The sequence below is a fragment of the Phacochoerus africanus genome, chromosome 5, assembly GCF_016906955.1.
Source record: "Phacochoerus africanus isolate WHEZ1 chromosome 5, ROS_Pafr_v1, whole genome shotgun sequence".
NCBI classification, from domain to species: Eukaryota; Metazoa; Chordata; class Mammalia; order Artiodactyla; family Suidae; genus Phacochoerus; species Phacochoerus africanus.
Genome location: NC_062548.1, coordinates 76,023,460 through 76,037,783, shown reverse-complemented (window position 1 = coordinate 76,037,783; position 14,324 = coordinate 76,023,460). Strand labels below are relative to the sequence as shown.

The 14,324-nt window shown below is 49.6% G+C and overlaps 1 protein-coding gene across 1 annotated transcript; it reads right to left on the bottom strand.

The window, feature by feature from the left end:
* Nucleotides 1-4,517: 4,517 nt before the first annotated feature.
* Nucleotides 4,518-11,288, bottom strand: CD207 (CD207 molecule). Its single transcript, XM_047779214.1, has 6 exons — nt 11,194-11,288; nt 10,980-11,096; nt 8,649-9,023; nt 7,793-7,944; nt 5,513-5,631; nt 4,518-4,854 (listed from the first exon to the last, which is right to left on the bottom strand). The coding sequence occupies exons 1-6, from the start codon at nt 11,267-11,269 to the stop codon at nt 4,704-4,706; spliced, it is 990 nt and encodes a 329-aa protein (XP_047635170.1). The 5' UTR covers nt 11,270-11,288; the 3' UTR covers nt 4,518-4,703.
* Between the last annotated feature and the right edge of the window lie 3,036 nt (nt 11,289-14,324).

Genomic DNA, 14,324 nt, shown 5'->3' with positions numbered 1-14,324 from the left:
TTAAAAAATTATACAAAGGAGTTCCTGTCATGGCGCAATGGAAATGAATCCAACTAGGAAACATGGGGTTATGGGTTCGATCCCTGACCTTGCTCAGTGGGTTAAGGATCCGGAGCATTGCCATGAGCTGTGGTGTAGGTCGCAGGTGCGGCTTGGATCTGGCATTTCTGTGGCTCTGGTGTAGGCCAGTGGCAACAGCTCTGATTAGACCCCTAGCCTAGGAACCTCCATATGGTGCGGATGAGGCCCTAAAAAGACAAAAAGACAAAAAAAAATCAGATATATGCACATACATGCCCCCGCCCCCTACGCCAAGCTTCCCGAAGGGAGGAAGCCCTGGCACAGCTATGCTGGCTGGTTACAGGGTGGGGCACAGACTCTAAATGAAAATACATCCTCACTGACTCAGCCTCCTTCAGTTTGGAGGAAAAGCCATGGGCAGAGGAATGGGAGCGGATTCAGGAAAAAACAATGCTATAAAAAAATAAATACACAAATTTGATAAGACAAAATTCTTAGCCATTCTTGGCTCCCAACTTTCCAGCTGACAATGGGAAAAATTCCTGGAACTTCTTTAGAAATATTGTTGTGTCTAATGGGGAGTTAAATACTGATGAAGCCCACCTCCCACCTGAGCTAAGGACTAGAACTCTGTCAAAGCTGGACCTCTTGTCAGGACCCATTGCCTGGGTCGGGAAGGCTGGGCTGCCTCTAAGGTGGCTCCTGGAACCTCAGCAGCCAAACTCTTGGGTCTTCCCTCTGCTACCCTCCCCTCTGTGTCTTGCCTTCTCGCTTCTCTGCACCATTCTCTTTTCTCTGCCAGGTATGTTCCTCCTGTGCTTTGCTTCTCTGCCTCACAGCTTCTGCTTATTCCTAATTTCTACAAATGCCTCCTGTTTGTTCCTCCAGCCTTTCTCTAACCCAGGGCCTTCCAGCTTGATTTCCCCAGGTTAACTGCCTCAATCCCTGGGTATTTCCAGGTTCAAATTCTAACCCAGGGAAGTGGCTGGATTGTCCCACTCATGCCTTCACATCAGGACCAACCCCAGATCCCTGACCAGCCTTGTTCTGACTGCCTCCTATTCACCCAGTGGTCAGTGTCTCACTCAATTCAGGCTGCTGTAACAAAAACACCGCAGACTAAGAGGCGTACAAAAGAGAAATGTCTTTCTCACTGTTCTGGAGGCTGAGAAGTCCAAGATCAGGATGCTGGCAGATTCAGTCCTGGTGAGGGCTCTCTTCCCACTTTGTGAACGGCTGTCTTCTCCTTGAATCCTCACACGGTAGAAAGCAGACAGAGAGGCAAGCTTTCATGAGTCTTCTTCTAAGGGTACTAATCCCATCATGAATTAATTACCTCCTAAGGGCCCTGACTCTTAATATCATCCCACTGGGGCTTAGGGTTTTAACATAGGAATTTTGAGGGGACATATTCAGTTAGTCCATAGCAGTGAGGATCTTCTGCCCTAAAGAGTACAAGATGGCAAACACATGACATCTCACAGCGGATGCCAGCTTATTGGTCATGTATACCCACAGCCCCCCCCACCCAGGAGGAGGACTCTGCATACCATGCAGGGCAGGCAGGGTTTCACCAGGCAGCAGAGTGAAGCAGCAAGAGCTGTGGGAGGCAGAGTCTGTAGTCACAAGAGGATAGGGTGCCCCTACTTCATGCAAAGGCTGTGATTGGCTTGTTTGAATAGTTTCCCAGAATGGCAGGTTAGTGGAACCCAGCAGATTGAAAACTAGGTGGAGTGCAGCTCGTCCACCAGGGGCACTGACCATGTTGAGGGGACATATCTGGTGAGGGCTGGAAAACTCATAGGTAGGCGCTGGGGGCCCTCCAAGGCTCAAAAATGTCATGGCAATAAGTGAAATTTTAGGCCTTACAATGTGAGCCTTTGAATCTGCTGCCCTGGTGACAATTGCCACCTCAGGGGGGAAGCTGGAGCATAGCAGGGTCATCTGCTGCTCAATACGGCAGCCTAAACGTAGCAACGAATACGTCAAGTGTGACAGCAAAATGAAGAGAAGTTGATGTCTGGAGACAAAACAGGACAGTCCACTGGGGGCAGCATTGAGCTCATAACCTGTGTCTCATTTCTTTCCTCTTTTCTTTTTTTCCTTGTTTTTTTTGGGGGGGGGGGAGGGTGCCGATGGCATGCGGAAGTTCCCAGGTCAGGGATTGCCCACACCACAACAGTGATCCTAGCCACTGCAGTGACAACACCAGATCCTTCGCTCACTACACCACCAGGGAACTCCCTTGTATCTCATTTTTGTATCAGCTTGTGCTGTGACCAGATAGATGGCACTGGGAATAATATTCTCCCATAATTTTCTACTTGGAATTATGGAGAGTAGGAACAACTGGGTATTTCCACACAGCCCAGCCTGAGAGCATGTGCATCTTCACTCCCCTGCGGCCCCCACCCCCTCAGACCTCAGGCGACGGGGAGCTGGTCTCCAGATGCTCCTGCACGGACGCCATCGCGGACACCCATCCCTCACCCTTCGCCATAGTTAAAAACCCCCTTTGTCCTGTGTTCCTTCAAGCTCCTTCCTAATGCCCCTGTCCTCAGCCCTGAGCCCTTTGCACCCAGACCGCCACGCCGCTGGTCACAGTCATTGAAGGACCCTCTGAGGGCCCTAATGAGGACCCCAAGGAGGGGAGGACTGGGTCCCTTTCTGCATCCGCTCTGATTCCCCCTTCCTCTCTGCTGTAGCCAGGATTCCTGCCTCAGCCCCTGGACAGGGGGTTTGGACCCCATGTCTGTGATCAGGGTCTCTGTGAAGAGTGGGAAACCCGACGAGTCTCCCCTTTGGGAGCAAAGGCAGAGAACAGGAGATGGTCCATGAACATCCACAAGGAAAGACCACCAAGAGGGTCGTGACATTGCAGACACTGCAGGCCTCACTCTGCCGCATTACAATAAAAACCAGAGGTAAGGGGAGTTCCCGTCGTGGCTCAGTGGCTAATGAATCTGACTAGGAACCATGAGGTTGCGGGTTCGATCCCTGCCCTTGCTCAGTGGGTTAAGGATCTGGCATTGCCGTGAGCTGTGGTGTAGGTTGCAGACACGGCTTGGATCCCAGTTACTGTGGCTCTGGCATAGGCCGGCGGCTACAGCTCCCATTAGACCCAAAGCCTGGGAATCTCCATATGCTGTGGGAGCGGCCCTAGAAAAGGCAAAAAGACAAAAAAAAAAAAAACAGAGGTAAGTGCCATGTATATTTTATGGCATTTCTGGGGCTGGAACTTTCCTACTCTTTGTTCTTTTGAACTCCCAGCTGTGTCCTGAGGACACCCCAGAACTCCATGTCCAGCAGAGCAGATGCCCTTCCCCAAACATTCACCTGTACCCCCAGGAACAAAACCACAACGGAGACTGGCCTTTTCCCAGGGAAGTAGCATTTTATTCTAATGAAGCTTGGAGATGCTCTCTTGACAGAAGGCCACCTCCCCTGTGCTCTGGGAAGAGAGGAGATGCAGAAGAAAGACAAGGCGCATGGAGGTGAGGCAGAGGGGCTGGACCCCAGAGTTTAGAGAGTGATGGGAACAAATAAGCAGGTGGATGCTGGTCCAGCTCTAAGGAGACATGTTTCCATGTCAGCCCCTGATCTGAACCAATCAAGCCCACCTCAGGGAGAATGGAGCTCAGATCTTGGAAGACGTGGATGAAGGGGCCCATGGGGACATGGCATGAACAAGGTCACCAAGAGCAGAGCTTGTCCCACTGAGAACACAGCCACCTAAGCAGGCAACTGGGAGTTCTAGGGGGTCAACCAGAAAAGCCCTGAGTCCCGGTCTCAGGAGACTGCTTGAGTGGTCTGAAGCAACTTTCATGCAATGAAGCTGAGGCCTCTCTGAAGGGATGGGGGGATGCCCCAGGTGGCGTGTCCCGATCTACTTCACTGGGGCAGTTTGCCCTCCTAATCCTGTTCACCTGTTCCATTTTAACCCAAGACCTCATTTCAGCTGCCTCTGTGTGGTCCAAGAATTCCCAGCCAAGACAGATGGACTCCAGGATGCCTTTAGGACAATTTTGTTTTTACCATTTCAGAATATTTTTATTCTTTTTTTTTTTTTTTTAGGTCCGAACTCTTGGCATATGAAGTTTCCAGGGGTTGAATGGAGCTGCAGCTGCCGGCCTATGCTAAAGCCACAGCAATGCCAGATCCGAGCTGAGTCTGTGACCTACACCACAACTCACAGAAACGCCGGATCCTTAACCCACTGAGCGAAGCCAGGGATCGAACCCGCGACCCTATGGTTCCTAGTAGGGTTTGTTAACCACTGAACCATGATGGGAACTCCATATTTTATTCTTAACAATCATGACCATTACCCCTTTAAATATAAATTCAATGAGGGTGTTTACCCTTCATTGCTTCCTGAGCATTTGCGGTTGTTTATTCAAGTAGAGTTGCTTGACAACGTTGTGCCAATTTTGCTGTACAGCAGAGTGACCCAATCATACATATATACACATTCTTTTTCTCATATTATCTTCCATCACGGTCTATCCCAAGAGGTTTGATATAGTTCCCTGTGTTATAAGTAGGGGCTCATTGCTTATCAGGACAATTTCGATGTGAGAAAAAGTAAGGTTAAAATACCCTGGAGTATGAGGGAGAGAACACCATTTCCTTGAGTTCAACAAGCGTTGGAGCTTAAAGTGCAAGCTTAGGGGTCAGTCTTGTCATGGTTCTGATGGGACATAGGGTCGTTTACAGATAAAAAGCAATTCAGTGTCACAGGGGGCATCATTCCAGGACTGAAGTGAGGACCTCTTTATATCGGCACAGTGTTCATTGTTCTGAGAGTTGTTGGGCTCACCTGGAATCCAGAACCTACCACAGGAAAAGACAAAGAAGAACGTATTTCCAGTGAATAAATGAGTGACCTCAACCCCAGCTTTGGTCCTGGGTGACAGCATTGCAAGTTGTGGCACCTATGTCCATGAGCCATTGGCCCCTGAGCCTGTAATCACTCCCTAAGTTAGGACCAGACTAGCCCCCCCCAACTCTCAAGGCCCTACAAGAACCCACAGGGCAAAGATCTTGACTTAGAACAGGGTCCTTGGGAGTTCCCACTGTGGCTCAGTGGGTTAAGGACCCGACATAGTGTCCCTGAGGTTTCAGGTTTGATCCCTGGCCTCACTCAGTGGGTTAAGGATCTGGCGTTGCCGTAGCTGTGGTGTAGACTGAAGCTGCAACTCAGATTGGACCCCTAGCCTGGAAACTTCCATATGCCGCCCCTAAAAACAAAACAAAACAAAACAGGGTCCATGCCACAGCCATGCTGCCCAACCCCAGAGGGGATGGAGAGGCCATGGATTTGTCTCCAGTTCCACATCCAGTCAGTGGCAGAGATCAGCTAGATGCTCCTGCCGCCCAAGGAGAGGGAGGTATCCCAACTCCTGTGGTGGGGGGGACGAGTATCACCCCCTCCTCATGCCCTAGCCTGGCCTGAGAAAGTCAGTCTGAGGAGGAGGGCTTTGGGGCTTACCTCGCACTCTGGAGCTTGTCAAACGGCGTGTTGTCCACCCAGTACCAGTCCCCCTCACTCCCCGCTTTGGTCAGGCCAATCCAGTAGAAAAGTCCATTTGTCATCTTGTAGAGAAACTCCTGCAGGGGAGACAGAATGAGAATGAGCAGAGGTGCTGCCGCTACTCAGAGTACGAGCGAGTGAGCACCTGGCTCTCTGGGCATCCTTCACCCACCCTCAGCCACAGCCCCGAACCCACAGCTCTAAGGCCTCTTCCTGTTCCTGCCCAGAGCTCAGCATCCCTCTGCCAAATTCTCGTTTGTCTTTGCCCTGTAACTAACAGACGCAGTTCTCAAGCTTTTCTGCCCCTCAGGAATCAGGGGCTGGAGTATAAGGAAGATTCAGCTGAACCCTAGAACAGGGATCCCAGGAGAATGGACCAGACAGTAACAGCTAAATTTAGCAACCACGTAATATGTGCGAGGCACTGCGCATTCACATGCATTTTACTCATTTATTCTCTAAGGCAGGTACTTTATCATGTGTTTCAGCAATTAACAGACTGAGGCCTAACGAAGTCAAACGATCTACCCCTGGACTATGGTCTAGGGCAAGAGGCTGGGCTGGGATTCTAGACTCTGACTCTAGAGCCCATGCTCTTACCTAAGGTAGGAGCCCACCTCCCAGATAAAAGGAGCTGGTTCAATGGTCTGCCTCACCAGAAGACCTAAATAGACATTTCTCCAAAGAAGACATACCGATGGCCAGTGGGCGCATGAAAAAATGCTCAACATCACTAATTTTCAGAGAAATGCAAATCAAAACTGCAATGAAGTACCACCTCACACTGGTCAGAATGGCTGTCATTAATAAGTCTACAAATAACAAATGCTGGAGAGGGTGTGGAGAAAAGGGAACCCTCCTACACTGTTAGTGGGAATGTAAATTGGTACAACCAGGGTTTTCCACACTCCTACACTGTTGGCAGAAAACAGTATGGAGGTTCCTCAGAAAACTGACTATAGAACTGCCATATGATCCAGCAATCCCACCCCTGGGCGTATATCCAGACAAAACTACAATTCTAAAAGACATATGCACCCATATGTTCATAGCAGCACTATGCCCAATAGTCAAGACAGGGAAAGCAACCTCAATGTCCATTGACAGATGAATGGATTCAGAAGATGTAGTACGTATATACAACAGATTACTATTCAGACATAAAAAAGAATGAAATAATGCCATTTTGCAGCAACATGGATGCAGCTAGAGATGCTCATACCAAGTGAAGAAAGTCAGAAAGAGAAAGACAAACACCATATGATATCTCTTGTATGTGGAATCTAAAATAATGGCACAAATGAACCTATCCACAGAATAGAAACAGACTCTCAGCCATAGAGACCAGACTTGTGGTTGCCAGGGGGCAGGGGGAGGATGGACTGGGAGTTTGGGGTGAGGAGATACAAACTATTACATTTAGAATGGATAAGCAATGAGGTCCTACTACTGTATAGCGCAGGGAACTATATCCAGTCTCTTGGGATAGAAAATAATGGAAGATATATGACAAAAAGAATGTGTGTGTGTCTCTGTGTGTGTCTGTCTGTGTATGACTGGGTAACTATGCTACGCAGCAGAAATTGACATAACACTGTGAATCAACTATACTCTAACAAAAAATTTTAAAAATAATAATGGATAAGCAAAGAGGTCCTGCTGTATAGCACAGGGAGCTAAATCCAGCCTCTTGGGATAGACCATGATTGAAGATAATAGAAGAAAGGGGTATCGATATATATAACCGGTCACTTTGTCATACAGTAGAAATTGAGAGAACACTATAAATCAACTACACTTTAACAACAACAAAAAAAATCTGCCTCACCAGGTAAGCGACTTCTCAGGTTAGATAGTGTCATTAACGCTATTCACAAATACTTCCATTTTCTGGGCACATGGAAAGACAATTATCCTGCCCTCTTTGGAGCTAAAAATACTGCATCGTTTGGCCAGTGAAAGGTGAGTGTGTTGTTTCTAGACAGAACTTTAAAAGAGCCAACACACAATTTCCTATGTTCTCTGTTCTTACCTCAGCAGTTAAGGAAACAAATGTTAAGATGAAGTCTCCTTTGGTCTGGGTCCTCGAGCAACCACAATGAGCCAAACCCCTAGCAGCCCTTATTGGCCATGTAGTGTATAAGTGAGAAAAATTTCTGAAGAATTACTGATACTTGGGGGGTTTTGTCACCGCAGAATAACCCTTGCCATCTTGCCAGCCCACAGGACAGCACTCACCTGCTCACTCTCTGAGGTCACTGAGGTCAGATGAGATTCCCTGGACACACAGAACTGCTGGGCACTGTACCAGGTCTTTTTCATCACAGAAAAGTAATAGGTGTTCCCCCGGAAGTACTTCCAGCCTTGAGACATCATCTGGAGAATGTCATCTGGAGAACAAGAGTGACACATGAACATGGGTGCTCCTGTTTCCTCTGGGGCTGACTAGGTGGGGGACTTGAGTGGGATCTCAGAGACAAGTGGATGGGGCTGGGCTCTGGGGTCCTTGGGTACGCTTCTTGGGGACACTTCTTGGACCTGAAAGTCCAGCTGAGATTGGTAGAATCTCTGGGCTCAGAGAGAAGAGAGCAAGAGAGAGTGGATCAAGAATCTGTCTCTCATGGAGTTCCCTGGTGGCTCAGTGGATTAAGGATCTGACGTTGAGGTGGGCTCAGTCCCTGGCCAGGGAACTTTTGCATGCCACGGGCATGGCCGAGAAAGAAAAAAAGAAAGAATCTGTTTCTCCCATGAGGGAGGAATAATTCTCCTATAGCTATCACAAGTGGCTGAGACTCTGGCCCCCAGGTAAGGATCTAACGGAAATGGCGAGGTTTGGACCCAGACAGAGAGACTCCCTAATGCCTTCGTAATCTGTGCCTTGGTGTGGGAGCCCAGGCTAGCCCCTGGTTCCTTCTCTCCTGAACAGCCCCTACGTCCTCCCCAACCCCAACACTGAGTCCTCTCTTCTTAACTTTCCAGCCACGTCTACTCTGTTGCCCTCCCCCTCCCTCCACACACCATCCCAGTGGCTTTATGCCTGAGACCAGCCAGGTCCAACTGGTCAGCTTGGAGTGGTCCTTTCTGAGTCACTTACTTTGCTGTTTGAGCATCTTGCTGATATTTCCCAAGCCACTCTGGAGGTCCCAGACCTTTGCATTTAAAGCACTGGCTTTATCCAAATCTCTTTTTAACTCTGGGATTTGGGCATTTAACTTATCGACTTCTTCCCAGCTACTTGTTAGCTTCTGCAGCCGTGCATCAGCTTCCTTCACACTGATTTCCAACCTCTGGATCTGAGAACGCACATGATCCAGGCTGGCATTCAACATCCGGACCTGAACGCCAGCCGCCTCCACACCACCGCTGTTCCTCTTGATTTCGGAACTCAGGGTGCTGATGTTGTCCACACGACCTTGCAGCAACTGGGCACTGGTCTTGACATCTGACATTGTGCCCATAAACCAAGGATCTGGATTTGAGAAAGTCAGGAGGGCGGTCAGCCAAGGGGATCCCCAGGGACTGGAGAGGGGGTTGCCAGGGTGAGAAAAGGAAAGGAAGGGAAGTCACAGGCCCAAGTTTCCCAAGGACCCAACCCAAGGAGTGGTTGCCTACCCTCCATTCATTCATAATTTATTCACTCAACAAACATGTGATGGGCACCTTCCATGTGCCAGGAATTCTGGGGGATGCAGATACTGCAATTAATAAATAATAAATTTATTATTATTAAATAATTAAGAAATTACGGGCGCTCTGGTAAAGGGCCTCACAGGTAGGCAGAAGTGGGGATTTGAATGTCTTCTAAATTTGCTTTGAGTTTTTAAGGCACATTTGGTAAAAGGATGCCATTAATCGCCCCCTTGTCACCCTTCCCACATCACTCTGGGCACCATCCCTTGATTCCCAGTCTGCCCCTTTCAGAGACCCTGCATCAGCCATCAGATAGGGTAGCACCACCCCTCCCATGACTGCCCACAGGCCCCACATGGCCATGGGAGGACCAGCCATGGAGACTTCTCATGTGGAAGTGACTTCTCCAAAGAGGGAGAATTAAGAAACCATTTCTCCCTGATCCCAGTCCCTGTCACACTCTGCTCAGGTCACAGGCTCAGGTGTCATAGAGGAAACCAAAAGTAAACCAAGTGGGCTTGAAGCAGAGCAGACTCTGCTCAGAACTTCCAAGTCCAGAGTTCCCATTGTGGCTCAGCAGAAACGAACCCAACTAGTATCCATGAGGATTTGGGTTCAATCCCTGGCCCCCCTCAGTGGGTTAAGGATTTGGCATTGCCATGAGCTGTGGTGTAGTTCACAGACACGGCTCAGATCTGGGGTTGTTGTGGCTGTGGCATAGGCCAGCAGCTGCAGCTCCAATTTGACCCCTAGCCTAGGAACTTCCATGTGCCGCAGGTGCAGCCCTTAAAAAAAAAAAAAAAAAAAAAAAAAAGAGGAGTTTGGGAGTTCCCGTCTCGGCACAGTGGTTAACGTATCCGACTAGGAACCATGAGGTTGAGGGTTCGATCCCTGCCCTTGCTCAGTGGGTTAAGGATCCAGCGTTGCGGCGTTGCTGTGAGCTGTGGTGTAGGTCGCAGACGCGGCTGGGATCCCGTGTTGCTGTGGCTCTGGCGTAGGCTGGCAGCTGCAGCTCCAATTAGACCCCTAGCCTGGGAACCTCCATATGCCACGGGAGCGGCCCAAGAAATGGCAAAAAGACAAAAACAAACAAACAAAAAAAAACCTCCAAGTTCAAGACCAAATGTGCCCTGAGACCTAGAAGGGAGAAGACAAACACTCCCTCCCTCTGGAGACCCAGGGTGAGGAAGAAGCTTCTACCAGCAGCAGAGGTCATGGAGCTTAGCAAAGTCAGAGAGGAAAATAAGTCACACAGCCAATGAAGAGCAGGAGGTCTCCCTTGAACGACCTTCTTGGGAATGGGAGAATGAAGAGAGCGCAACAGGGTCCTGATGAGGGGGCAAACCAGGGAGATGTATTGTCCTGTTGGCCAGGTTCAGTTGGAGCTGATGATACAGTGAGGACTCCATCCCTTGTGGGGTCAGTAAATGTTTTGCTCACTTTTGAGTCTGTCCCTAAGCCTCTGAATGGAAGGGACACAGAGCTCAGAGAGGGAGGAAAAAATGACAGGGGATGAAGATGGGTGAACATTTCCTGGGGTCAAAACAGCATATCCTTGAGCCCGAGCGTGCTGATCCCAGTCAGGAAAACCTCCCTGGAATTGCAGAGGAAGGAGCAGCAGCTGATCTTACTGGGGATGGGGGACTCTCTGACTGCACGTGACAAGAGGGGGAATAAGACAAATGAGAAAGCCATGGGGGGGGGGCACCAGCGAGCAGGGGAGAGAGGGTCTGGATGTCAAGGGAGCCGGCTGGCCGAGGGGAAGGGCCGAGGGCATTCAGGGCTGAGGACTTACAGAGAATGGCCTGCAGCAGGATGGAGGCGACCAGGACCAGCGTCAGCAAGACCACGGCAGCTCGGACTGTGAGACACCGCCCCAGAACCAGACACGGACTCGTCTTGGGAGGAGGCTCTGCAGGAAGAAGAAGAGAAGGTTTGTTGCAGGACCAGCAAAGATTGGGTTTGGGTGCAGCCCCCTGGGCAGGCTCGGCATGGTAGCTGCTGCTTGCCTCGGGGCCATAGGGAGATGTTCTGCTCGTCTACAGTGAAGTGCGCATCATGGACCTCGCTCTCCACAGCCTTCATCCTGCACACTCCAACTCAAGGCACAGGTGCTCCCAGCTGGCTGTCTCCCCAAGGACTTTTATCCAGAGGAAAAGGGAAGTGAGTCCCACCAGAGATCATTGTGTCATCTCAAAGTTCCCCATTCCTAGTTTAGGCACCTTGCCTGCCCTAAGCCACAGCTCAATCTTCTCCTTCAAGGTCTGAGTTCTCAGGAAAAGGCCATTTGTCATCATCTCTGGAGGCCTGTTACATGGACACTTTAACATCCTGTCCTCAGGAGAAGATTGTTCTCTTATAAGATGACCCTCAGAGTTCCCATCGGGGCTCAGCAGTAACAAATCCAACTAATAGCCTTGAGGATGCAGGTTCGAGCCCCGGCCTTGCTCAGTGGGTTAAGGATCCGGCGTTGCCATGAGCTGTGGTGTAGGTGGCAGACGCAGCTCAGACCCTGCGTTGCTGTGGCTGTGGCATAGGCTGGCAGCTACAGCTTCAATTTGACCCCTAGCCTGGGAATTTCCCCCCTCCAAAAAAAAAATGACCCTCATCTATCAGCCAGTCAGCCATTCATCCCACAAATATATATTGAGCGCCTTCCAGAGACCAGGCACTGAGCCACAGAGGCAACTCCCAGTCTTTGCACTCAAAGACAGACCTGAGCAACTAAATTATGATACAGGGATGAGTGTAACAATGAAATAACATGCACAGTTTAGAGAGTGGCGTAATGGCAAAGAATTCCAGGTAGAGGGATCAGCACATTCAAAAGTATGGGTGCAGAAGATGCCCTAAATGCCTGGCACATTGTGAGTAGTTTGATGCTGCTGGAGTATGAATTATATGACAGGAATAAGGAGGTCATGGGCTAAGGAGGAACCTGGAGTCAGAGCATAAAGATCCTTTGGGTAGTATTAAGGAGCTTGACCTCTGGCTTATAGGTGATGTGGAGCCAGTGAAGGACTTCAGGCAGGAGAAAGACAATGACAGGAACTTGAAGAAAGATTTCTCTGATTATGGTGGGGAGCAGAGATCGGGGTGTGGAGAGACTGGAAGCAGGGAACCCAGTAAGGGGACCACCACAAATAAAATACTTTGCGTTAATGTATCTTAGATGAAACAATATCCCTTTACAAAATGGGGCTTGGAGAGTCAAAATGTAAATCTAAGGTTTGAGTACTCCTCTCTGCTTTCCGAACTCGTGAGTGTCTCAAAGTGGGAAGCTCAGCAACATCAGACCAGGAGCTGTTCTTCCATTCATGGGAGAGGCTCAAGGCAGAGAGGCGCTGATCTGGGGCTCAACGAAGGATTGAGTTTTCTCCTGGGCTTCTTCTCATACTTTGAAGAAGTCTGCAAAATCTGAGAAACCTAGCATATAACAGATACTAAACAAATTCTTCTTGGAAGGTAGGAAAGAGAGGAGGGAAGAGAGGAAGAAAGAGATGGAGGGAAAGAGAGGGAAGGAGAAAAGAAAAGAATTCGGGATGGGTGGATGGATGGATGATGGATAGGTGGATGGATGGATGGATGGATGAGAGAGAAATGAATGGAATGATGGCTGATTATGAAGACTCTGAAACTTATAATCTGTGGATTAGAACCTGTCTTCTAGAAGCTACTGCTTCTTTCCATTGCCTCCAGCAGTTCCCATTCATTCCCATAGTAAAGGCATGAAAGGAAGTGTGATTCCAACCTTACCCAAAAGCACCTAACAACTCTGGTCCCAGGGCTAGAAAGCTGACCTGGCCTCACTGGGTCTAAGCCAGGGAAGTTGGATGACAAGTTGACATCAGGGACCAGGGTCTGAGGCTAAGGGATGAAGGCCAAAGAAATAGCTACCTTTACTTGCAGGGGCTTCTGCTGCCTTTGCTATTTGAGAGGATCCCATCTCCCTGCCTGACCAGCCCACTGTACTTATAGGCCCCTTGCTGCTCCCTCTCCAGGCTGACTAGGCCTCAGTCTGGAGTTTTCTCTGACTGGTTGAGGGAACCAGACAGGACGTCACACCATGCTTCCCAAGCGCTGGGAAGGAAGAGGGTCACAAGGATGGCATCCCAGTCATCTTGTCTCGTTTCCTCCCTACGCACTTTTTGTCCATAGTGGCCAGACCTGCCATCTGCTCTAAGCTCTGACATTAGCTAATCCCACAAACTGAAGCCTCACTCCTACCCCACTACCTGTCTCTGGACATTTATAACCACACCCACTCTCTTCAGGTTGCTCATCTAGTTGAAGAGCCTTGGTTGCATCAGGGCTCAGAAGGAGTCAGAATGTTCTGGAGTTCCCCTTGTGCCTCATCGTTAACAATCCCGACCGGGATCCATGAGGATGCTGGTTTGATCCCCGGGCTCGCTCAGCAGGTTATGGATCCCGCGTTGCCATGACTTGTGGTGTAGTTCACAGACCCGGCTCAAATCTGGTATTGCTGTGGCTGAGGCCATAGGCCGGCAGCTGCAGCTCCAATTCAACCCCTAGCCTGGGAACCTCCATACGCCACAGGTGCAGCCCTAAAAAGACCAAAAAAAAAAAAAGAAAAAAGAAAAAAAAGAAAATATTCTGTTTTCTGAGTTCGCATGCTTGGTCTAATCTCACGGTCACCTCACTCAGCCCTTCTGCTCCTGACTCCCCATATCCACATCCCAAGACCCTGGTAGAAAGCGCCCCTGGAGGACCTGGTCTCTGGCATTTGGGGGTGGGGGCTACTAAGATCCAGCTCCTTCCTTCTCTGTTGAAAAGTTGACTTTCTCCAAACTTCTGCTGGTTTGTAGGATGAAATGTTGATGGAACACCCATGCACCCTCCCAGCGGTCCCCGGGAACGGATCCCGAAGCCTCAGCAAGCTGGGACTCCTAAGAAGAGGCTGGGCTTGCGGCGGGGCATTAACGCCGAGTGATGGAAACTATGGAGGCCTCAGGCAGATACTCTGCCGATCGCTGGACAGAAGCATGAAAAAGCCAAGCAAGAAGCATCCAGAATCCTCTGGGCCCCTGGGGTTTCAGAGATGGTTTTTGTGAAAGTCCCACCCATGAGGAGTTTCATTTCCTACTTCGTGGGAAAGATGTGAGTCACGAGCTCTGTGCTT